The sequence below is a fragment of the Pestalotiopsis fici genome, assembly GCF_000516985.1.
Source record: "Pestalotiopsis fici W106-1 unplaced genomic scaffold PFICI_Scf_16, whole genome shotgun sequence".
NCBI classification, from domain to species: Eukaryota; Fungi; Ascomycota; class Sordariomycetes; order Amphisphaeriales; family Sporocadaceae; genus Pestalotiopsis; species Pestalotiopsis fici.
In genome coordinates, this window is record NW_006917106.1 from 86,641 (window position 1) to 111,300 (window position 24,660).

A 24,660-nucleotide genomic window follows, 5' to 3' on the forward strand; every position below is an offset into this window, starting at 1 on the left:
AGATCCCGAATGGTGTCAACGTGCATGGCCGCAACCCTGGCAGACAACGGCATTCATGATGGCTAGATGATAGTGACTTATCCCGAGAGCGGCTTTGTTTCCGCTCAACCATGCCGGATTCAACGTTGCTTCGGAAACATGTCACTCAATGGGACTCGCCGGTGTGCGTACGATGCATACTCTTGCCTCCAGACCCTGGCCGCGCCACCCATCCGATGCGATGAAGATAGGCATGCCCAGGGCTAGGTCGGCCGAGACAACACAACCAGGGAATTCGGGACCCAAAGAAGGCAAATTTCCTGAAGTGGTCCCGGTAAGTGACAAAGGCACGGGATTGACAGTTGCGTATGAGTATATTATTAACAAGAATTTCGATCCCGTCGACAAAGAACTCTAGAGAACTTGGAGCAATAACGTCACATCCATTCTAAACTCTACCAACCATCATATAACACATTGCTCGGCACTGCACCTCATCACAACCGGTACAGGCTAAAGTATTAGTCGTAGACTGGGCACGCCAACACCTTTCATTCGGAGACTGTCTTTGATAAATACAACCAGAGATAGAGAGAGAGAGTGTGTGTGTGTGTGAAAGAGAGAGTGAAAGGAAACCACGCACAGCTCAGAACACGAAACAGCCATCATGTCTATCAGTACACTGACTACCACGGCGGCCGAATGTCTGGCCAGCCAGGATCCGAAAACGACACCACTGCATCTCGATTCCTCTCACGTCAAGACGGCTGCGCAAATTCTGGAAATAATAGATAGATATTCCCTGCCCAAGAGACGCAGCGATCCAGAGGAATCAGAGTCTGACCAAGACGCAAGTTTCCTCGACCAGATCTACTCAAAGGTTGTCGAAGGCCAAGCCATCCAGATGTGCTTGCCGGCCTTTCCCTTCAAATCTCCCAACACCAGCACAAAGGTCCTCGGTCGGTTGCCCGACAAGGCTGAAGAGTTTGCGTTGGCACATTTGAACGGGCTGTGCTCCGCCATCGAAGACGTGTACAGCCCTGGCGCCACGCTCATGATTATCTCCGACGGTCTCGTGTATAATGGTAAGCTCCATACGACCCATCTTCCATCCTGTTCTTGCACTGACATGCGAAAAAAGACCTTTTGGGTGTGCGAGACAGTGACGTCTGGGCTTATGGCGAGGCGTTGAGGGCCATGAGCATTCGAAAGGGCTTCAAACACATTAACTTCTCACGGTTGCAGGATCTCGTCCACATCGGTGTGCCCAATGAGCTTGATCAAATCACCTATGTGTCCAATGCCACCAACTTCAGACATGCACTTTTGTCAAAGTTTAGCAACCCCGACTTTGACGCATCCCTGAAGATCAAGGACGACGAGGACACCTGCCTGACGTATCGAGGATACATCAAGTTCTTGTCAACAGATCTTCAAGATGTTTACCCCGTCGGAAACTCGCGCACCAAGTCGCAATTCAAGAAGGGCATCGAGTATGTCGCCAAGCAAATGCTGTTCAGGGGTGACGTAAGTTAAGCTGAACACGTCCACATCCTCTTCCTCTTCCCACCTCCTTTTGTTTGACTCTTTCCACCACCAAACTGACACTCGGTACAACAGGCCTTTGCACGTGCCGTGAAGGCTACCTTTTCCGATCGGCTCAGGCTCTCCATTCACCCGTCTACTGGCAGGAACAAACTCTCAGTCAGCCCATTGCCAACAGACACCCCATTTACCACACCATGGCATTGCACTGTAGCATTCCGGTTGGACGGAACTGTGACGAGTGGCCACCACGCCGTATTTGATGCCGACGACAAGTTTGAACTCGTTTACCAGGATGGCAGGCCCAGTTTCTACAGAGAAAAGACCGACCTCTTGGCCTGGGCAGGCGAAGCAGGCGGCATCGAATGCGACCCGTTGTACCCGGCTGGTCTTCTCATTCGGCCAGCAAAGGGTGCTGGTGCCTTGTCCATTGAAGACATTGATGGTGCCAAAGTCAGATCGCTTGCGCAACGCAACTCTCCAGTGATCCTGCGCGATTTTGCCAAGACAAGGGACCGCGAGCTTTTCATCAAGAAATCGCACGACCTCGGTTCGCCAACTGGCTGGAAGTTTGGTCTCGTTCTGGAGGTGAAGGATAGAGGAGCCGAGACGCGCGGGCTGAACAATGTTCTCTCTGCTGAATGGATGCCATTTCACTATGATGGCCTCTTCAAGACGGAGAAGAGAACAAAAGAGGATGGTACCGAAGAAATCGTATCTACGCCACCTGGGTACGTCATTGTGGACTTTTCTTCTTCTTTTTCTTTTTTTTTTATACTTTTACCATGTTTCCACCCTGTACTGACTTAAATCACAGCTTCCAGTTTTTCACATCAGTCACGACTTCACCCAAGGACACTGGATTTACGCTCTTTTCTTCTTCAACTATGATGTTCAAGTATCTCCCTCAAGATTTGCAGGTCCAGGACTTGCGCAGGCTTACATGGTCCGTCTCGACATCATCCTTCAACGCCACTGTACTGCGTGGCTTGCCCGTGGTGGTTGACCACCCTGCCACTGGTAGCCCATGCCTGCGTTTCCACGAGCCATGGCCACAGTCCAAGACCAAGTTTGAAGCCACCAATGTCGAGATTGAGAATGCTAGCGAGGCTGGCAACAAGGACAGCACGACGATCTGTAATGTCTTGACGGATCTCTTGCACGACCGTCGAGTTGCTTACTATCACGCCTGGGAGAAGGGTGACTTGCTGGTGAGCGACAATGTCCTGGTGATGCATACACGAAGCGACTTCACAGCAGGATGCGACAGGGAACTTTGGAGGATCAACTTTGACTAGGACCAAACAACATTCATTCCCCAACCAGGTATATGCCGCCCAATCCGACGGCCAGAAATGATCTAGATATTGTGGTGTTTCTTGTTTAGGTGTAATTCTATAGATGGTACATAACCGCCTGTCTTTCCCTTGCATCAATCAGTTCATAAAAATATATACATGTATGAAGTAAATCAGGAGCATATTTTCACATCCTAGATTGCAGGCATACGTATGTCCGAGCGGCCGGGTCTAAGCCAGTAATGTAATCTGAAGCTTCGCGCGAAAGTGATACACCTGGCGGGATACTGTGTGGTTCCTGGTCTTTATTGTCATTCGTTCCTTGGACGTTCAGTCCACGTAAGCTGTTGCAGATCAAAGAAAGTTTCTATACAAGAATATAGTCCATGTGTTGCTGACCTTAAAATCGGAGAAACGATAAATTGCATTGGGCATGACTCTGACTGATGACAACTTCTAAATTTGGAATATTCGGAATATGGAATCATGAATAGATCTGCAGCCTAGAGACTTCGTTGGTCTAGTGTTATCCGTTAGCCTGTGGAATTATAGTATACCACTGTCCACTTTTCTAGCTTCACCGCCGATTGCGGCTAGGAGTGCCTTGATTCTCAAAACACCCTCATCGTTCCTTTGAACTGCTACTTCATAGGACTCACGGTACACGTGAATGTTCTCCGAGAACAGCTTCCGCTTGTCCGTCCATCCTGTAAGCTTTCTAAGCTTGTCGCTCGCCACCCACTGGCTGAGACCGAAAACAAAGCCTGATGCTATATCAGACTCGGCTGGGACTGACTTGACGCCACTCAGTCCGTATTCGTCCGCCAGTGCAGCTCCAATTTCTGCGAGTGTCTCGTAACGGTGCGCAGATATATTGAAACACTCCCCAGCTACGGCGGGTCGGGCGTCATGTTCAGCTATGGATACGTATGCTTCAGCACAGTCGTCCACGTGGCATCCGTGGATGATGGTATCAAGGCTGGACGGGATGCAAAGCTGGTGAGCGGGTTCCGCTGCTGCGGCAAAATCCAGAACAGCTCCGTAGAAACTACCGCTGTATCCAAAGAGTGGGCTGGGCCTCAACAGCACGGCATCGAAAAGATCCGGATAGTTGAATACATCCAATGAAGCATAAGTCTTCGCTTTCAATATCTCGAGTGGTTGTAACAAAGACTCTTCTGTATGTGGTACAAGGTCTTTTGAACCATGCAGACCTGTAAATCCATAGTCCTTACTACCTGAGGTCCAGATGACAAGTGGCTTCACCGAACTATCCTTTGAAACAGCTGCCAGCTTCTTCAAGACGTGTATAATGTCCTGGGATGGTGCGCCAGATCCAGGCATGATATCAGTGCATAAGATGATGACATCAAGGGCCTTGGTGTGCCTGTGCAAGTCTTCGATGAAAGAAGCAGCATGAGAGATGGAGCCGATGATGGGTATGACTTCTTCTGCAGCAAGACTCATGGTGGATTCGGGTCGACGGACCAGTCCATACGTGTGCCAACCCGCTCGAACGAAAGCACGGCACACCGCAAAGCCAATGAATCCATTTGCGCCAGCTACCAAGACCGACTTCGACAGGGTTGGGATGCGAGTCTGTGGGTGTTGCGAGTTTGCCATCGTGTGTCACAACTGCAGACTAGAGTTAACGTATGTGAAGCAGGTTGAGATAGTTATACATAACACGCTATATATATGTCGTCCATTTCGAATTTCGGCGTAATACATCAAGTTCTGTTTATCAAGTTACATAGTCAAGCTTGCCGATACGCCAATTGCATGGGGCAATGACACCGCTCCATCAGCTACATGTATGGATCTGCCTTGCGACACTTCACTATTGAGCCGATCCCGAGATATTTCTTTTTTTTTTTTTTTTTTTTTTTTTTTTTTCACATCACAGCAGAAAGTTAACATTTATCCGCCTTTGTAAGTCATAAGCTTGGCGACACGTCGTCGGGCCCGAGGGTTACCACCCTTGGCGGCACAGCCAATATGTCTCCGATGAGCCATACGCCGGGCAAACAAATACTCCGAATGAATAAGCATTAGCTGCAACGTAAGGTAGTCATGATCGACCGTTGCACGACCGTAGGATGGCGTCGTAGCTCCTGTCCACTGACACAACGAGTGTGTAAAATGTGACTAAGTAATGTGGGGAGAACCAAAATCACAATATACTCAGAGTAGAGTGAGACATGCTATGCGGCCCTTCAAAATTCTACAATTGTTCTTCTATTGACACTGGCTCCCATTTATTGGTCCCGGTCTTACTGCCTAGAGGCATGCCAGTCCTGCTCCCGCGACTAGGACAGCAGTGGCCGATGAGGGAGGTAGTGGTAGCCGTACTTCTGCTCCCACGCCACATTGAGCAAAATGGACACGAAGAAGCTATAGTGATGTGTTTGATTCTAACACTATGGCGCATTACTATGTTCCGCACGGCGTTTCTCCCCATATCTCTATAGCAGATCTTGATGATTTTGACCTCGCCGTCCATCTTGATTGCGGCGGTGCCGTTACTATGCTGGCATTGGCGACGCAAATAAAGTTGTCGTAGTTATCGTAAACATAATTGTGACAAGAAATACGGCTGTAGATCCACAGCAAGTACATAAGTGCAGCCTTCACCGCCCGAGTAGATAGAAGAAATAAGCATGTGATATATCACCATTCACCTGCTTATCGGTCAATCACTACTGCAATTCCTATTGAATACTAAGGATCACCAATACTCTCCAAATTAAAAACGATTATAGACCATATAACACGCAGCCTTGAGGGTAATTATACATTGCGCTGGGCTGAGAATAAACACGAACGGGCGCGCAACGTGTCTGCCTGAATATCATGATACTCGACCCAATCATATATGGCATCTGCTGCGCGCACGATAGGTTCAATATCATTATTTGCCGTCTCTCCGTCGTCGACATCTGCACCTACAATTTTCACGTCCTCGATGAAATAATTGATCGGTTGCTCCTTAGAAATGGGAAGATGAAATAACTTGAAACTGATGGTTATTGCTGGCTGACAACTATTACAATAGCACTAGAACAATCTTATGTAGTAGCAGAACAGATGCGTCATTTACGTCCCAAAAAAATGTTATTGCGCCGTATCTGCTATATCCACTCTGTTCGCCTGGCTACCAGTGTGGAGCTTCACAGTTTGGTCTGCTGGCGCAGTGGCCAGATACAACAAATATTCAACAATATAATTTTTCTGATGTTAGTTTTTGTAACGTTTCATGTCTCTATGTGACTACTTCCCATTGCTCTTGTGCTTAGACGAGCTGCTATTATGCTTGTGGTCCTTGTCGGCGACAATTCGCTTGTGAATACATAGTACAGAGCACGTTACTTTTTACGTAGGGCCTGCGAGACTAATTGGATTATCCGAGACCGCCGTAGAGAATTTCTGAATCGAACGCAGTCTCTTCAATAGGGTGGTTATCTCTGTATTTTAAGCGAACTTGTGGTATAGCAGAACGAAAGTGTTACGTACTTCTGTTTGCAGTAATAAGTCGCACAAAGTATTTCCAGAAAGCAAGTATAGGATATCGCTGGAGCAATGCGTATAACAAATATATACTTCAATAAGCATCCTGAAATTTATACAGCACTAGTGGTTTAGTGGTAAAATCCATCGTTGCCATCGATGGGCCCCGCGTTCGATTCGCGGCTAGTGCAACAGAGTACTTGTCTGATTGGTCATTGATTTGATTTTTCGGGTAGCATAATTTTTGCTTTTATTTTCCATCTGCCTGTTCGCATCTTAATTATCCTTTAGCACTCCCAGTCGAGTGTATAGTCTATATATTTACCTAATAGTTTCCCGTGTTTTAGTTCCGTCCTGTCTTAATACATTTATTTTATACCGCATTTAAATCTTAAAACACGCAAGGGAATCTTTCAAAGCTTAGTCAATTAAGTACAGGAACAAACTTATTCCTTGGTAATAGTGCCCTCCGAGGTTAATATCTTTGCAGGTTGAATGAATTATTGGTCTCATTCTGCACTTTTGATTTGGGGCCAGTAATAAACCATTTAAGACCAGTAATGACGATTCTTTACTTGTCCTTGCATGATGAGCATGCATAATGGAAGTCTCTTGAGTGTCGATTGATAGAGGCGCTAGATCTCCAGGCCAAGTCTGGATGGATCTGCCTGGGCTCACTGTACAACTCCAGCCATGGATCCGGATTCCCCCCTCCCTTTAACAAGCCAAGTCGGCCTCAAGATGCTGCTTTCTTTATTTTCATTTGGTCATCCTGATATCAAAAAGTTCTCAGTACTGTCAAAGACGTCCAAGCATTGATTCCAGTCAAATGCCATGTCTGACATCTCTGCATCGTTCATCATTTGAAACGGCAATGTTTCGACAAGCTCGCCAATTGTTGGTTCGAGAAATCGCGACGGGTTAGGATCGGCAGATGCTATGTCCGCATGCGCGGACGGGTTTGCGTTTCTGGATTCTATTGCCGTACCTAGCAGCCCGGATCAATACACAATCGAAGGGAGGGGGGAAAAAAAAAAAAGGAAAATGTGTTGCCGTACCAGTCACATTTGGCATGATTCGATCGTGGAGCCGCCTGAGCAGCTCCAGAGATCTCCGAACAGAGATACTGTTGCCTGACAAATGATCGAGGACTATTTCACAATACTTCCAATGCTCTTGAATGACAGAACAGTCAAAACAATCTCTCAACTCCGGATATAATTGGTTCAAGACGAGGACGAGCCCAGAAGTACATGCATCTTGGACTGGCTTAGCTTGGCATCCACCGATGCTACCATGTAGACAAGGTTCGAGCACTTACAAAGGGAATCCCACCACCACTCAGTCGCAACATTGCGATGAGTCTGATGAACCACTCGGATAAGGTCAATGGACGACTGAACACAATTCTTGGCACATTGTAATGCAAAGGATTTATAGAGCGATGTGAGGACTGGGCCCTGCTTGTTACTGGGTTCCATGGTTAGCACAAGACACAGTCTTTTGCTTGACGGTGCTTCTCAAACCTGGAAGAGAACTGCGTAAACACGGGGCGCCACAACAATATTCGCAAATATAGAAACCTGGAAAGAGGTGAGTCAAGTTCTGTAGGCATGATGGGTCGAGGGATTCACCTTCTGTGCAGGACCAGTCGTTGCGTTTCAGTAGTCGCTTTCAAGGTAGGCGAGACTTGGTTCAGGTCCAAGGGCCGTTGCCATGACAAGATTGGAGGCAAGGACTCCTCGTACACAAGCAGTCTGCGTTCTAACTGGAGGATGGCAGTGAGATCGTCGGCATACTTACCTGGTGGCGCTGGATCAGCCATTGGGCCGTAATTACCGCCTTGATAGACCTGCCCCAAAATGTCTCTAAGAAGATGGCACAAGCGATAATACTCGACGAAAAATATCATTTTGAATTCCTCATGATCTTGAACAGACATGGACATTTCCGTGCTGGTTTCTGGGTAGCTCACGGAGGCTGGGTATTCTGGTAGGTGAGTCGTCATTGCAGGACGTCCAAGTGTCATGCTTACAGTCCTGTCCATACACGTTAGCACTCACGAGGAGTATACTCGTGTCTAGTATTAGTAGACATGGAGAAAAAGAAGTGGTATATAAGTATCCTTTGCAACATACATGTCGAGGATGACACAGCCCTGCCAAGTTCGTCGGCTGATTTCAATTTCAAGCTGGCTTTCGCCCCTTCGAGGCTTATACGTGTGCAGGCCCAACCCCTGGGCGACTCGGCATGCTATGCCGATTGCGTGCCAACAGCGACTTGGGAACGGCGTGCTCTGCAGGAAGATGGTCACTAGCAACATGACCTGGGCCAATCCAATATTGTTAATGTCCAACATATCCAGACCGATGAAGGATTTAGCCCTCAGGAAGAAGGTTCTCGCGGCAGCCTCTTTCTCGGCTGGCGGAATATCCGAGAATGAAACACCAATGGCAAATATGATATTCAAGGCACACTGGAACAGCATTGTATGAGCATTGCCATTTGGAGGGCTGCCGAGGCCAACGTTGGGAAAGCTTCCCGATGGGTTGCTTTCGTCTCTCTGCGGCTCCCAAAGATGTCGATAGGCGTCTTCAAAGGTTGGTTTATGAAAAACGGGATAAAGATAGTAGACCTTCTCCCAGAAGCGGCTGAGTAGGTGATCCGCGAGTGACCGCGGGGGAAGACTGTAGTTCTCAGAATACGCACGATCCATGAAGCCGAGGCTGCGCCCTCTTGTTTGCGTCTGGCTCTGGCGAGTCGAAGTATCCCCGGTTGAAGCATTTGCACCAATTGGTGAGAATTCCGGGCTGTTGGCAGACTCCACAGCTTGTCTCATGAATGAGGCGGCCGAAGAGCTACCGTAGAAATGCTCCGAATCTTCTACCACGCCTGAAATGTCTCCGTCGTGGTCGAGGGTGCCCATGGCAGTAACTCCATTTTCTACGCCAGTGGACCCTGATTCTAGAGAGTCTGGTGAAACGATTTCGGTGGCACGATGTTGAACTGGGCGGTAGCATTCCGTGACCGTCCCTACGATAGGGGTCGGTGGATCACGGAAGCTACCCGCCTCAGCTGCTCTGGAGGGCGCCGGATCTTCTACTGCTGCATTCGCCGCCGGCGAGCCACCGATTCCGTTTCGCTCTATAGTCTGCTCCAGAGCACGAATACGGTCATGCAGGGATTGAATGTAACTATACGGGCCATTAGTTCTGTACGTCATGGTCTGAACGGCAAGAGTGTCTCTTATTCTCACGAGTCCCTATTGGCGGTTCGCGCATTCTCGATCGTGTAGACACACTGCGAGATGTCAAGACCTCGTCGTTGACAGGCCTGACAGACAGGCATAGAACCATCGCATTTTGTTCTGCGATTTCGACAGGATTGACAAGCTAACGGCGTCTTGCGACGAGGCTGACGCTTCTCGGACATGGCTTTGTCACGAGATTCGATTGTCTGTCGCTATGAGCTCCAGGAAGGGGCCCGTGCTTTTGCTGCTGAAGCTTCAATGTTCAGTCTACGTTGGTACCTACCCACCAACCTAGGCAATATAGTGTTTAGCAGTCCAGTGTTTCTACATAGCACTTGATTGACGATATGGCAACGAGATGGTCGAGTTTCCATCAAAGTCGCTCTAGCCCGTGAACACACTGCTTCTCACATCGTGTGGGCCTATCCTTGTGGGATTGACGGACCCACGGAATGCTTCCGGGCTTCCCTTAGGCAGCCCGGCCTATTCCTAGGGGTCAATACAGTAGACCGGAAACATCCCGAACGACCTAGACTTTACATGACTGAACTCTCTTTCATGGCACGGCCGCCGTTTGCCCGCTACGTAGTGTCTTATTGAAGCTAGCAGCAATCAGTGCTTCAAGCCCCGCTGTGTGAATTGCAATAGCGAATCTTTTGTTAGGTATCTGATCAACATTCTGGTGCAAACAAGTTTTATACGTCATCCACTTGCTGCTGATAAACTCCATATACGTACACACAAGTATGGCTATACTTAACACGGTGTTGAGCTTTATTGTGAATCTCCCTCCCCAAAGACATCCCTTGCATACACTCGCACGAAAACTCTTCTTGGCACACCCATTTCCTTGGCATTCGACTAACTATATCTCTTCTCATCGCAGATCATGATTCTCGAGCACGTTGCCGGGGGCGCTGCCCGCTTGCTTTCAAGGAACGCCAGTGCTTCTCGCATTGATACTCAGTAATAAAACGTGCCCTGGACCCCGAAGTGCCAGTGATGAGACTAATTCTTCATAATCATAGTATTCATGTTTTGACGCCGAGTTACCTCAAGGCTCTCGACGAGAGCGGTGGTGACCCCTCGGGATGGGCAACCCCCAGCTGGACACTGGAGGAATGCGTGCGCTTCAGTGATACAATCGGTGCATCATTCTCTGTCCTCTCCGTTACAGCTCCAGGGCCTGCAATCTTGGGGCCTACCAAGGAAGGAAGGCATCTTGCAAGAACGCTGAACGACGAGGTTTCGGCCATTTGCGAACAGCGACCGGGAAGATTTGGATTCTTTGCCAGTCTTCCCGACTTCAACGACATTGAGGGGGCTCTCTTGGAGATCAAGCACGTATTTGAAACCGGACAGAAGGCCAATGGAGTGGTCATCATGTCATCATACGGCGACAGATTGGCTGGCGACGATGCATTCAGGCCTATTTGGGATGAGCTGAACAGGCATTCGGCGCTCGTCTTCCTCCATCCCAGCCATTTGCAGATCAAACCGGAGAAGATTGGCAATTTTCTTCCTCAGCCAGCGATCGACTACCCTCTCGCAACCACACGGGCGGCTATGTCTCTACTCGTCTCAGGCATCATGACGGAATGTGCTAAAATCGATGTCATTCTGAGCCACGCCGGTGGTGCGTTTCCGATGCTCGCACAGCGTGGCATAGGTTGTCTCGTCAATCCTACCATTGCGGCGCAATCCAAGGTCAACATGCTCCAGGCGTACGTGGGCCCCCGAAATATATACACATAATTGATGCTTTGTACTAATGAAGAAAAATCAGCAATTCAGCAGCAAACCGCTTTTGGTACGATCTGGCATTGTCGACTGGGGAAGCACAACTCAAGGCTCTTCTGGCCACCGCCCCATCGTCAAACATTGTCTACGGGAGCGACTTTCCGTACGCGCCCAAGCTCGGGATCTATGCCGGCTTATTACAGTATAGCAATTTCGTCAGAAGCACGGAGGGCGGAAAAATTGGACCGCAGCAACTGAATGCCAATGCGACCCGCCTACTGCAAAAACATGCCTCTGAGCACACTTTCCTGCCTCAAGGACATGAAATTGGAGCACAGACTTATAAGCCAGAGTTCGGGCTAGAAGAGAACGATGATGCGAAAAAGGCTAGGGAGCAACTAGGGCACTACCTGGACCACTGAGGGGGGTCCGAAGTATGTACATTGTAGAAGTGTGTCCATTCTCGGGTGTGTCCCGAACACCTCTAGAGAGCCAGGCCTACGTAGGTACATAGTATGTAACCTAGTGAGTCCAGGGGCCACACAGTTCAAATCGAGGCATTCAGTACCCAATTCGTTAGATCATCATCGCGCCTCTTTGGAAAAATGACCAGTCACTACATATGTAGTCTGGTGGCTCTCCTGCTTACGTACCTGTGTATTGCGCTGGAGGCTTTCCCCAAAATTGACTCGTGAGTGCACCGGGATGATTCCGGCTTCTCCATACGCTATAGCGGCTGGTCGCCAAGGATGCTATCTAGATCCCCGGCGGCCTAAGTACTGGTAATATGAATTCAAGCTCGTAAACTTCCCGTGACCCATTGATACTTTTGACATGGACCTGTTAAATTGTCGCCCTTTGAATATCGCGTTGCTGTTGCATTCTTATTCTTTGGCCTCTCCAATGTCTTCATTGTCCTGAACTCCCCTATTTTGTATCGATTGACAAGATGTTGGCGTTCCTGATAGATCACGCTGTTACCTTACACGAACAATGTCCCGTCCTTTCTTTCCTTGCGGGAGTAATCTTTCTACTTACCATCATATTTTCTCTAATCCAACACATATTCAGACCTATTGGAACCCGGAGAGGGCGAAATGGCCAACAGCCACGTCTTCCGCCAGGCCCGAAGGGCATGCCAATCCTGGGAAACTTGGGAGCCATGAGGGCCGGTCGCAATGACCCCAATCACAAATTGGTAAGCATAACCATCATACGAGACTTCTTGACAAGTGACATTGCGATGCTAATTCAATGTCACCAGCTGAGAGACATGCCAACACAGTACGGAGAGATGACAACTCTCCATCTAGGCCAAAAGACTTGGGTTTTTCTCAACAGCAATCGCGTGGTATCTGAAATTATTGCAAAGAAGAGCAGTATCACAAACACGAGATCTCCGATGCCCATATCCAGCGGTATTGTGAGCCATGATCGAAGGTCCCTCATCTTGCCCCAGGAGACTTGGACCGAGCGACGTCGTGTCATGCACAGTCTCTTGAGCGGGACAGCACTCAAACAATACGGTGCCTGGCAGGAAGAGGAGAGCGCACAGATGATGGCAGAATACGTTGTCAAGCCAGAGATGTGGTATAAGCACCACTATCGTTACGCCAACTCCGTCATCCACCGCATCGCCCTTGGCGACCGGCTAGTCAAGTCGACCAAGGAGCTCAGTGACCTACAAAACTGTGTCACATTTTTCGTTGGCAGCATCGGATCAAGCTTGGTTGACTGGTTTCCAGATGTCGTCAAATTGCCCAAATTCCTCCACTTTTGGGCACCTCAATGGGAGAAACTGGGCCAATGGAACTACAACGTCTATAATTCATGGTACGAGCCTGCCCGCAAGCAGGTCGAGGCTGGTACCGCGCCTCCATCCTTCCTGCGTGATACGCTGCTGCATCCCGACACCAAATACAAGGGCGACGACGAGGACTCCATGTATGTCGCAATGCAGCTGATAGAAGCTGGCAGCGATACCACCCGCGAGGCCCTCAAAATCATGGTTATGGCGTCGCTCGAGTACCCGGAGCCCTTTCGCAAGGCCCGGGCTGAGATCGATCAAGTTTGTGGCGTTGGTGCTGACGCCAGGCTGCCACGGTTAGAGGACATGGAGTCCTTGCGATACATCTGCGCCATGGCCAAGGAGATTCTGCGGTGGCGACCCATTTTCATTCTTACTCCGGACCACACGTTGAGCAATGACCTTGAATTTGAGGGTTATTTCTTCCCTGCTGGCGTTGGATTCGTCATCAACGAGGTTGCTGTCTGCAATGAGTGCGAGGATCCCGACGTATTCAAACCCGAGCGATGGATGGACGGCCATGAGACTGATATCGCCCATGGTCTGTGGCAATTCGGTGGTGGTCGGCGAATCTGCGTCGGCTACCGCTTGGCACAGAGAAGCTTGTTTATCAACATTGCGCGCCTAGTGCAATGCATTGATTTTGAGGCAGTAAGTCTTTTATCATGAACAGAAATACTGCCCCTATGAAGTCTGCTAACTTCTGAGCAGAGTGGGAAATATGATTCGCGCCTGCTCAACCATGATGCCATTCATGAGCCCTTTCCCGTCAAGCCTCAAATTCGAAGTGAGGAGTACAAAAAACTGATCATCGAGGAGGCTACCAAGCTGGGGGTTCTTGAAGATGCCAAAGCAGTCAGAGACAATGATGACTCGAAACAAAACGAAGATTTCACAGATCTTATTAAAGGAGTATTTTAGAGGTCGCGATTGAATGGGACGAGATTTGTTTTGATGTTACAAGTCAATAGATTGTATATTATTCCAGTGTATACATGCCACACGAATTTGCAACCTCTGTGTTTACCGAAAACAATAAGAATGACTTATTATCAATACTTTGTCATGGGACTAAACCTCTCGATTTTGGTTGGAAAGGAAAGGGGAAAGTGCAAGCTTGCAATATAAGCCAATTTTAGATCAAAATACATCTTGTGATCTTTTACTAAATTCTTTGAAGATAGTATAAGTGATTTAACTAAAAGAGAATTCTTTGATCTGATGCAATAAAACTTTCTTTAGAATATCATTCCCAAACGATTGTTTCCTCTGGCCCGTATAACATTGCCATGCCTTGTATGACTTTCATGCACCAAAAGCCTAAGAAATAAATGTTTGAAGATGTTTCGCAGCAACTTCATAGTCAAAGTTCTGGCCCCAAGACCACCAAGCCACTGCACCTATGACCACCCAAGCTACAAGATAACCATGTCCTAACCCTTCCTTTCGCAACTCCGCCTCACCCTGCATGAATGTTAGAAACAATAAAATTCCATCTCGGTCGCTCTATTGTCTTGTCACTTACAGTATACCGCCAATCAGACCACGTCGGGAACCGACTTCGGAACCAAAAGTAGCTTTGGGTCCAAGGATAGCTCATTGCGTTCCACGGTTTACCGCCATTGGCTCTGATATACCAGCTCTGACACCCCGAGTTCCAGACAGTCTTCTCGAGGTCTTTTTGAAGTCTCTCTGTGTATTCAGCCTCGGCCTGCGGTTTGAGATCAGCCACGGTGGCTTGGCCTTCCAAGACGGGCTTGATCACGCGCAGAGCGAAGTTGATTGAGTTTTCGGCCGCCATGAGGGCAGAGGTATGACCTGTGGCGGCATTGGGACCCAGAAGGATGAAGAAGTTGGGGAATCCACTCAGCACAGAAGAGTTGTAGGACGTGGGACCACCCATCTCGCGCCAATGCTCGCCTACCGTCTTTCCTCCACGTCCCTTGATGTCCATTTGGTCCAAAAAGTGGTTCGTGACAAACCCGTTAGCCAATACAATAACGTCAGCTTCAACCAGACCGTCCTTAGTCCGTATGCCCTTAGAAACAATCTCCAGGGCAGGACTGTTGGTCAGAGTCAGGTTCTCTTCGTGGAGGCTGTCCAAATAGCCAGAGTCGAAGATACGTCGCTTGCAGCCATACTCAAAGTCGGGAATCAGAATACCGTGATACTTTGGAGGTGCTTTCCCACGCATGTATGCTTCGCTGAGAGCGCGCCTCTTCTGTCGGTATCGGGCAGCGGCCTTGGTCATTGGGAGACCTTGAAGTTCCTTTTCTGCGATGAGAAAAACCACAAAGCGAAACAATTGCATCGCACCCGGGACCCAACGCAGGATGAAGCGAGTCCAATCCGGAATGGAAGCGTCAATAGGTGGCATGATCCAATGCTTGCTGCGGACAATCTGCGTCGTGTGTGCCGTCTTTTTGACAATGTTGGGTACAATCTGGGCGGCGGTGCAGCCATTGCCGATGACCACGACCTTCTTTCCCGTGAGGTCGACATCCGTCCGCCAACGTCCTGAGTGGAACAAAGGACCGTCAAATCTGTCCTTTCCGGGAATGTCGATTTCACGGGGTGTGACCAGCTGTCCCGAGGCCGAGAACAAGAATTGGGATTCGTGGTAGAAGGTCTCCTTGGTGTTGTAGTCGAATACCCGCATCCTCCAGACGCTACGCTCTTCGATCCACTCACACGCTTCGACGTTGACACAAAATCTCATTTTCTGTACAAGCTCGTACTTGGTCGCGACATGTACCAGATAGGCCTTGAGCTCGGTGTTGCTGGGTAATATGCGTGTCCAGTTCGGGTTCGGTTCAAATGAGAAGCTGTACAATACACTAGGAACATCGCAAGCACAGCCTAAGAAAAACTGATTAGATCGTACGCTTAGCTTTTCCTTGCGAGATTTGTTTTTTCTTCCCCTTTCAACATTTGAGTAGTGCTCTCAACTTGCCTGGGTATTGATTGATATGCCATGTGCCTCCCAGTTCGCTATGACGCTCAAAGAAGTGAATGTCTGTGATTCCATACCAGCGCTTTAGTGTCGCACCCAAGCCAATGGCCGAGAATCCCGTGCCGACACATGCAAACTTGCTGCATGTTGTAATTTTTGATGACTCTGGAACCATGTTGACGGTCTCGTATTGACCTTGGTGCAGGAAGCTTGAGTACAGAAAACAGCAGGGTCCCCGATTGACGTCTATGTATTTATCCCAATGTCATAACTTTCGCTCACGATACTCGCAGATCCCATTATCAACCGAGGCACTTGGCATGCGAGACCCATGGCTCTCAGGTACCTAGGTAGGTATTTGGCTCGTCGCGGTCGGATCGCAACCGAGAGACGGGTCGTTCCCGCAAACGTCGATCGTTTACTTAGCCGTCCAAGATAACTCCCACTGCTTCCACAAAGACGCCCATGTACACAGAAGTGGCGTTATTTCAATTTCCGCGGACACATGTGATCAACAGTTGTATCTCGACTTTGAAGACGACCGACAGCGAAGCATTCGCCAATGGACTGTTCTCCGCTCCTTCAAGTACCTGAATAACACTAGAGCCCATGTTTTTCCCGGATGGATTTGGTCACACAATTATTTATCTGAGCTGAAAAAAAGGAAAAAGAAAAGAAAAGTCACTTAATCAAGCTTATCTCAGATCTTTTGGTGTCTGCTACGACATTGGTCACAATGAAGGAAATGGAGGAGTGATCAATGGCAACGGTTGCAGCGTCCTATAGCCGTTAGAAATCAATAAAGACATGCTAAATAGGCATGCTAGGAAACGCCAACGGTAGGACTATTGGCTATATGTAAATTTGTGACCGAGAATATCAGTTTGCAACTAGTCCACCAGTTCCCGGATCAATCTTTTGTCGGCCCTTGAAATCAACGCGTAGATCATGGGACGACTCTCTCAGGACTCTGAATAGCCATTCAGGTAGGGATCCCTCCAAGAACAATCAGTCAGTCTGACGATACAGATTTGATGACACAGGTATAATTATACGCACCAGCAAATGGAGGTATCGCATCATGCCAGGCATGTATAGAGTCTTTCCGCGGCCACTTAATAGTATATCTACAAGGGTCTCACCAACAGAGTCCACATGCAATACCGGGTACATGAAGTTGGAGAGCCCTGTTTCCCCTTTGAACAACGGGGTGCGAATGAAGCTGAAGATGCCTAAGCTAAGGCGTACTCTAGGCGCGTGATGAATGTTTTTGAGTTCTAGTTGCAAAGCCTTTGTTGGGTAAAGAAAGACATTAATTCCACCTCAACTCGGAGGATTCAAACCAACGTACCTGGTGAAGTGCATTGATTCCGGACTTGGTCGCGGCATAGTCGGCGATTCCAGCCGGTGGCATGATGGAGCTCATGGAACTAATGTTCATGATATGGCCATGGTTATGCTGCACAAGGTAAGGTAGGAACTCCTTGGTCAAGAGAAATGGTGCGAGAAGATTTGTTCGTATGGTGACGTCGACATCTGCATAAGAGCCATCCATGACAGTAAAGCCGCGAGATAGGCCGGCATTGTTGACCAAGACTGTTGGATGACCGACTTCCTGGCGAATCTTTTCACTGATAGCCTTGATCACAGAGGAATGGCTGAGGTCGCACTGGTAAAAATGTATTTTAGACACTGGCGGAGGCGTCCAGCTCATGGGTGAATAGTCAAGAATGACAATGGTCGCCCGAGGGTTGCGCTGGATTAGATGTTGGACGATACTCGCTCCAATACCGCTGCTTGCACCAGTTATCAAGACAATTTCCTTGCTCCAGTCCCATAAAGGATCAGCTGCCCAATTGTTTGCGTAACCATCGTTCAAATAATCATTGGCCCAGAGTAAAATACTGAGGAGTACCCAGAGACTAACCGACGAAGCCAATGGCCAAGTAAACTTGGGAGTCTGCTGGAGAAAATCATCATTATATGATACCTGTATAAAATGTATCATAGTTTGGGCGACAGCTGCAGTCACGGCGAGTGCAGGGTTGAACACAATTCGCCTCACGAATGCAGCGGCGACATCGATCGTGAATCCTTCGCGTGATAGTTTCATGTTGGCGTGGTCAGAAGTATCAGCAAATCGATTTGCGTGAACAACATCGCAAGTGAGTGGCCAGGCCAAGCCAGATATCATCCAGGTCACCTATAGATCAGCTACTGAATGATAACTAATGGGATGTCTTCTCGCGGAATGAACCCGACTCAAATTTTGGACGCAACTAGTGTCATAGTGCCAGGTCGGGTAAGTCCCGTGGAGCAGTTATACACAGTAGTTGCATGCGGGTCCAAGTTGGAGAGCTCCAAGTCATCCATCGGCAAATCCCATAATTGGGGGTTCATCTCAAAGCTTCCGCGGCATGTTCGGCATCTGGATTAAGCTTCATCACTTAACTCGAAGCTTTTAAATGGAATGTTTTCATCAAGATAAACACTATCCCATATTGCCGAAAGAAAAATGCATTTGAGCAGACGCCATGAAGCCCTCTTTGAATATATTTGAAAAGGCTGGTCTAATCTTTAGATGGCCCCTCGTATGTGAGTGAAGGCAAAATAAACAAAGATAGCAGGAACAACCAGCAACGGAAAATGTGGCTTGGAGCGTTTGGTCCGTCTTCACGATGACTGACGACTTCTAGTTCTTCCCTGTGCATTGTTGAATTGCATTCGATGCGCCTTTCTTGCCTGGCGCCGAAAGTTGCCCGTAAAGCTGTACATCATAACAGGCCTTCTTCGCACCTGGCTCAGTGCTTTCTCGCCGAGGCAGATCCAAGCCATGAGCCCCCTGCCTCTTGACACCTACAGCGCCTGGATTGACAAGAAGAGGGCGGCAGCCATCAAGGAAGGCGATCGACTGGCTCTAGATCGGCTCAGTCATATGGCAGAACATCTGCCAGATGGCAACTCATGGCTCCTTTGGGTCGGCAACCGCAAAAAGGCTTCCAGATACGTCTTGTTCTTTCCAGGAGGCGGATATATCGCCCCAGTCACACCGGGACACTTTGAATGGTGCTTTCGTGCATATGTAGAAAGAGAAAGCGGCCACGAAGTCGCTGTGGCTGTTCTGCAGTATACACTGTGCCCAGCTGCACGATACCCAACACAACTCATGCAAGCTACATCGGCACTTAGGCACTTGATGGACTCGGGTATTCCTGCCAGCAGTATTGTCATTGGCGGAGACTCTGCTGGAGGTAATTTAACGGCGCAGCTGCTGATACATCTTGCACACTCGGCAGCCCCCAATCGCCTTCCGGAGCCTTTGGCTGGTGCATTCCTGGTGTCGCCCTGGTTGTCGGGCAATACCAACGGGCGTTCCTTCTCAGAGAACCAATTCATTGATATGCTTTCTAGAGAACATATTGAGACTTCATCACGGGAACTTTTGCATACACAGCCAACACAAGACGACTTGAAAGGTGGCCATGGCGAGTGGGCTTTGCCACTGGACACGGATCGAAAATGGCTGAATGGCTTGGCCCAAACTACCCGAGCACTTTATGTTACAGTGGGCGCGAACGAGGTGTTGAGAGATCAGGGCATCCTGTTCGCCGAGACGATTCGCAAGAGAAATGAGACAATCAATGTCCAGTTAGAGATTTTGGAGGCTGATGCCCATGATTCTGTGCTTCTCGAGGGGTTCGGCGCTTTGCTCGCTATAGGAAAGAAGGAGTATGACCTACCACCACAGCTCGCCCGCCACCGAGCGGAGATCGCGTCATACTTTAGCTCTTGATAACTGTGCTTATGAATAATGGTCTTTTCCGGCCAAGGGTAACGAGAATAAAGTCTATTGGCAATAGGTTTTTGAGAATTGCATTCACTCCGCACGATATCGTGGAAACCCGCCCAATGCTACGTAGACATGTTTACCGACTGATGATACTATGGACTTATGACAGCATGCTCATTTTTGACATCAATTTAACCGGCTTCAGCTGCAAAAAGAGGCTGGGTTGGATTGAGCAGCAACACAGTACAGGCCGCGTTATGACGAGAAGGAACTTGGAGCAGATTACCTGTAGGATGCAACAATTTCAGCACCGCTGATGTCCCTGTCAGTGGTACTCGTGGTAGCCACAAACCCTTGGCGGACCAGTGAAGCATGATTGCAACACTGTAGTACTTTTTGAATATCCCAAGTTCGACTAATCATCCGTCCTAGTTACCACTTTTTATGTGCTCATGTGGTGGCAGCTCATGGTAGAGATGGAAGCCTCTTTGTGTTGTGATTCTTGAATGCAAGTGTGAGGACTTAAAACGAGTTGGCATGCTGCGGCCTGGTACACATGTAGGTTATGTGGCTAACGTAGGTAGGTAGCCAACAAAGAATAGTATGGGGCCAAAATGTGGTTCGGACAAGCGATTTGAGTAACGAAAGCGCAATAGGAAGCTTGACAGATCAGAAGGAACACAATCTCATCAACCGAGATTTCGTAAGAAAAGTAAGTGAAGATTGCATTCTCATCGCCTCAACAAACTCCATGGCAGTTCGAATCGATGACAGGGGTCAGGATGAGTAAGGGTTCGGTCCTAGGTCTTCTGTTCTCTTTGTTCCAATTTCCCCCCCTCTTTCGGCCGCATTTTCATGAAACAAGGTTGTGTCACCCAGGTTCTAACCTAGGACATTGTAGATAAGTCGGGATCCCGGTCCTATAATGTGAGGCTGCGATTCGCTGATTCAGATATTACCACGCTATTTCCTGTAGGTACCGTGTGCTTTCATGCTTATGTCCCTTGAAAAAAAAAATAAGAAAAGAAAAAAGAATTGATTCGCTTTCGGCACCTAGCGTGATGCGATCGCGTTGAATAACGAATGTACCACAGGGCGTGCAACTCGATATATGTCAGTACAAGACCGCCGCGACAGAAAATAGCGACAAGTCAGTACGGATGGATAACTAGTATCATGCGAAAATGATGGGAAAATATGAGATATTATGATTTCTTTGTTGATTTTTGCCGCCCTCATGATATGCAGATGGCCTACCTACTAACCTTAGGTACCTAGGTACCCAAAGTGATAGGACAATAAGAATACCTACCTAGTAGTAGTACCCAGGTAGGTCCATTGCTCTCTGTCCTGCAGTAAGCATTGCCAAGAACGCATTGCTGCCCTGTTGAGCGTGGCGGCTCTCTACTGTGCATCATAGGCCGGGGCGTTTAAAAAAGAAGCATAACTGTGTTTCCCATTAAACGATTGCCGCCCTGCAAAAACATCCCCTGGCCCGATCTGGGCCATCAGCGGCAGCGTCCTTTCATCAAAGTCGGAAGCCGTTCCAGCGACTTGACTGGCTGCTGGGGGGACGCTAAGGCGGGCGCTGGGGGTTGATCGGCCGGCATTTGGGTGTTGACTCCATTACGATGAAACCTCCGTTGGACGTCCTCCGAATCCTGAATGACAGGTCTTTTGCTCCTTTGCCTGGGGTTTTGAGCGTCGGTCATCCGTCCGGGCTCGGTTCCGTCGGTCTGGTTGCATAGGGGCTTGCATAGGGGACGAGGATCATTAAGGGCAAACGCCAACACAATTCGGTACCATGTAGGTAGTACAATAGCTGAGCGATACAATTCATATAACAGGTACCTGCCTACTTATACTAATGTTTCCTGGACAGCCTTTCTTTCGTTTCATTGTCTGGAAGTGCACGCCACTTGGTCTCGTTCGTGTTGTCCTTTTTTGTTCTCTTCTTCTCGCTCACCAACCAACCTGCCCTCGCGGCTACTGGTATCATCATTCTTTTCATTCGATACCAAAACGTCATTCCTTTGATTTTTGTATTCAATTCTTGAATTGACCCAGCGTCATTCCTTCACTTCGTCGTTCTTTTTTTTTTATAGGGACATTTTCCCCTACCACGCGGAAGAACATACAGACATGAAGTTCCAACTTTTGACCTTGGGGGCTATAGGTCCTTTGGCTGCTTACGCTTTGCCCAAATGCGGTGGTGGTCGCCCGCCGCCGCAAAGTGCAGCAGGAAACGGCACTTACACAGCCGTGCCTGCATATCCTTCCTCTGCTGAGGCCACCAGCTATACGTCCTTGACGTCCTCCTCTTTGAGCCAGGAGGTCGACTCAACCTCGGTCTTGCCCGCCACCACCACCATAATTGAGTCATCTTCGTCGTCAGTGGCTGTCCCGACTACCAGCTCATTGATCACCAGCGCCTCAGAAAACGCGCCAACTACAACCCCAACTACCGCTGCAGCACCGACAACCTCCGAGACGGCCCAAGCCGCGTCTTCCACCGATACCTCGCCCAGCCAGGTCATCAGCGCGTCCTATACTGAGGCCACACCAATCTCTTTCAAGGTTTCCGCAACTGAACAATGCGGCGACAATGATGTTCTGAGCCTGCCCGGCATGCCGTGGACTGTTGCCAACTCCATGTACAATGCCGACCAAATGGTAGGCTCACAGTGCACCAACTTTGAGGGAATCCTCGAAGCCGCCGATGGCACTCAAGAAGTATCCTGGACTAGCATCACCGACATTGATTTTGTCGAGTCTACCAAGGATCTTTGCAAGGGCTACACAAACATTGGTATTGGCGTCAACCTGAACCAGCGATTCAGCGATATCTCCTCCATACCTGCCTACTTTCAGTGGGATCGCACCAATACCACCGAGTTCAGAGGTAAGCTTCAGTATTCATGACTCATTCTTCTGCTTGTGTAGCACCACTGACCAAGACTCCCGTAGGGTCCAACCTGTTCGACTTCATTACTGCCCCTACCAAAGGGGATCATGACTCGACGGCCACGTCCGAGTTCATGCTTTGGATCCGAATCTGGGGTGGTCAGGTTCCTATCGGCTACGTGGACGGACCCGTTGCCACGTTTGACCTCTTTGGAGCCAGCTGGAAGTTGTACGAGGGACAGAACCCCAACAATGGAGTCACAGTCCGCAGTCTGCTGGTCGATGACAACTTTGAGGGCGAGTTTCAAGGTGACCTCAAGGAGTGGCTGGATGCCATGGCGCAGCGCGGTTACATTGCAGACAGCGACTATGTCACTGTGGGCAATGCGGGCACCGAAGTCTTCTATGGAAGCGCCACCATGAGTGCAAAGGTGGCTCTCAATATCGAGGTTTAAAGGGTGCAAGAGGATGGATACAGGACCATGTTTCCATGCTTATCTCTCATGAAAAATGCAGAGGATTGCGATGAGACCCGAGCGAATGCCCTGAGATGGGCCAATGCACGAGATATCATATTAGATCCTGCCCATCAATTCAATGTCTTGCAGTGGTGATTGAAAATAAAGTGAATGTGTTCATCTGCGCTATTTGCCTCGGGCCGACCTGAAATTTGTCACCTGTATAGATGCGGAGATGCAAAGAATCGGTTGAAAAGCTCTGTCATCATGATGGTCTACATTGACAGACATTCTTAACAGAAGATCAGTAAGCCGCAACAGAGGAACATCCACAGCGCACCAAATCAGCTCTCATTTTTTTTTGTCATGGCTTATAGCGTGCCACTGGGCCTTGATGAAAACATATGCAGAACAGAGATTCACTTCTTTTGGAGAGAATCAAATTAATAAGGCGAAATCGAGTAGTCAGGATGAAGTACCCCAACCTTACGGAATTCATTGCGTGGTCTGCCGAACACAATCCTAACGAGCAGAAGACCTCCACCTGCTGAGGCAAGACAATCAACGGAAGCCAATATTGCTTCAAGTTTCTTTCTTATCTTTTGGTTTTATAGCCAACCAAGCCTTGCACTTTTATGAGCCACCATTCTACTTGAAGTGAACTTTTTTTTTTCTTCTATTCTTGTATGGTTTTAGTTTAGTTGAGTTGCATCACGCAACCTCGAGGAGGGAATCGCAAATGTCAAGACTTTCACGACCTGGAATAGATGAACCCATCGTCGATCTACCACAATTTGAATATCATTCCGCAAAGGTACGCTCGGACACGGCCTCTGTGGTACATGATGGATTTTGGCATGCAAGCGTGGTCTCTTGGACAAGGGGGTCAAGCATGCAATTGGAAAACTCCAGTCCTGAATGTGGGGGAGTGACTCGATTGCCCGAATCGGCATCTCTGATCCGCGCCAAGCGCATCTCGAAGCCACGCATTGCTGAATTCGGCGGCCTACAGGTATGTGGCGGCGGTTGCTACCACGGGGCCCAACAGACTTATTTTACCGCAATGCCTCGAGTATGGCAACCGTGAAGATGCCAAAGCTCGGATCCTACAAGCAAGAATGGGAAGATTTGCTGAGTTTCGATAAGCGACATTCACAAGCGAACAAGCTCATGTATCAAGATGTACTGGAGGCAATCAAACTTATTTGCCCAGGCCAAGTCTCGGTTCCTGGTCTGTCTGATGCAATTATAGATTGGTATCTGGGTATCACATTCAATCGTCTCTGCCCAATCCAACGCCATGTCAACTCTAGTCCTTTGTGTGCGAGCCTGCTTAATGCGTCCCGCGACAGTATACAAGCGGAGGATACTGCTCGACGCTATCTGTCCCGTCCAGGAGATCCCATGCCATCTTCCTCATGGCCATTTT

General features: G+C 48.7%; 9 protein-coding genes across 9 annotated transcripts; 5 read left to right on the forward strand and 4 right to left on the reverse strand.

The window, feature by feature from the left end:
- Positions 1 to 646: 646 nt before the first annotated feature.
- Positions 647 to 2,822, forward strand: PFICI_15197 (uncharacterized protein; the record flags this gene model as incomplete). The annotated part of the gene is made up of 4 exons (XM_007843778.1): positions 647 to 1,064; positions 1,121 to 1,506; positions 1,600 to 2,255; positions 2,342 to 2,822. 4 exons carry the CDS (start codon positions 647 to 649, stop codon positions 2,820 to 2,822), a joined length of 1,941 nt encoding a protein of 646 aa, XP_007841969.1.
- Positions 2,823 to 3,368: 546 nt separating this feature from the next.
- Positions 3,369 to 4,445, reverse strand: PFICI_15198 (uncharacterized protein; the record flags this gene model as incomplete). The annotated part of the gene is made up of 1 exon (XM_007843779.1): positions 3,369 to 4,445. The coding sequence occupies one exon, from the start codon at positions 4,443 to 4,445 to the stop codon at positions 3,369 to 3,371; it is 1,077 nt and encodes a 358-aa protein (XP_007841970.1).
- A 3,514-nt stretch (positions 4,446 to 7,959) lies between these two features.
- On the reverse strand, positions 7,960 to 9,761 carry PFICI_15199 (uncharacterized protein; the record flags this gene model as incomplete). The annotated part of the gene is made up of 3 exons (XM_007843780.1): positions 7,960 to 8,368; positions 8,468 to 9,523; positions 9,586 to 9,761. The coding sequence occupies 3 exons, from the start codon at positions 9,759 to 9,761 to the stop codon at positions 7,960 to 7,962; spliced, it is 1,641 nt and encodes a 546-aa protein (XP_007841971.1).
- A 707-nt stretch (positions 9,762 to 10,468) lies between these two features.
- Positions 10,469 to 11,741, forward strand: PFICI_15200 (uncharacterized protein; the record flags this gene model as incomplete). Its single annotated transcript, XM_007843781.1, has 3 exons — positions 10,469 to 10,545; positions 10,608 to 11,303; positions 11,366 to 11,741. 3 exons carry the CDS (start codon positions 10,469 to 10,471, stop codon positions 11,739 to 11,741), a joined length of 1,149 nt encoding a protein of 382 aa, XP_007841972.1.
- Positions 11,742 to 12,481: 740 nt separating this feature from the next.
- On the forward strand, positions 12,482 to 14,047 carry PFICI_15201 (uncharacterized protein; the record flags this gene model as incomplete). Its single annotated transcript, XM_007843782.1, has 3 exons — positions 12,482 to 12,517; positions 12,584 to 13,777; positions 13,838 to 14,047. The coding sequence occupies 3 exons, from the start codon at positions 12,482 to 12,484 to the stop codon at positions 14,045 to 14,047; spliced, it is 1,440 nt and encodes a 479-aa protein (XP_007841973.1).
- Positions 14,048 to 14,446: 399 nt separating this feature from the next.
- Positions 14,447 to 16,254, reverse strand: PFICI_15202 (uncharacterized protein; the record flags this gene model as incomplete). The annotated part of the gene is made up of 3 exons (XM_007843783.1): positions 14,447 to 14,590; positions 14,652 to 15,985; positions 16,056 to 16,254. 3 exons carry the CDS (start codon positions 16,252 to 16,254, stop codon positions 14,447 to 14,449), a joined length of 1,677 nt encoding a protein of 558 aa, XP_007841974.1.
- A 1,137-nt stretch (positions 16,255 to 17,391) lies between these two features.
- Positions 17,392 to 18,192, reverse strand: PFICI_15203 (uncharacterized protein; the record flags this gene model as incomplete). Its single annotated transcript, XM_007843784.1, has 1 exon — positions 17,392 to 18,192. One exon carries the CDS (start codon positions 18,190 to 18,192, stop codon positions 17,392 to 17,394), a length of 801 nt encoding a protein of 266 aa, XP_007841975.1.
- A 720-nt stretch (positions 18,193 to 18,912) lies between these two features.
- On the forward strand, positions 18,913 to 19,872 carry PFICI_15204 (uncharacterized protein; the record flags this gene model as incomplete). The annotated part of the gene is made up of 1 exon (XM_007843785.1): positions 18,913 to 19,872. One exon carries the CDS (start codon positions 18,913 to 18,915, stop codon positions 19,870 to 19,872), a length of 960 nt encoding a protein of 319 aa, XP_007841976.1.
- A 2,139-nt stretch (positions 19,873 to 22,011) lies between these two features.
- On the forward strand, positions 22,012 to 23,228 carry PFICI_15205 (uncharacterized protein; the record flags this gene model as incomplete). The annotated part of the gene is made up of 2 exons (XM_007843786.1): positions 22,012 to 22,771; positions 22,837 to 23,228. 2 exons carry the CDS (start codon positions 22,012 to 22,014, stop codon positions 23,226 to 23,228), a joined length of 1,152 nt encoding a protein of 383 aa, XP_007841977.1.
- Between the last annotated feature and the right edge of the window lie 1,432 nt (positions 23,229 to 24,660).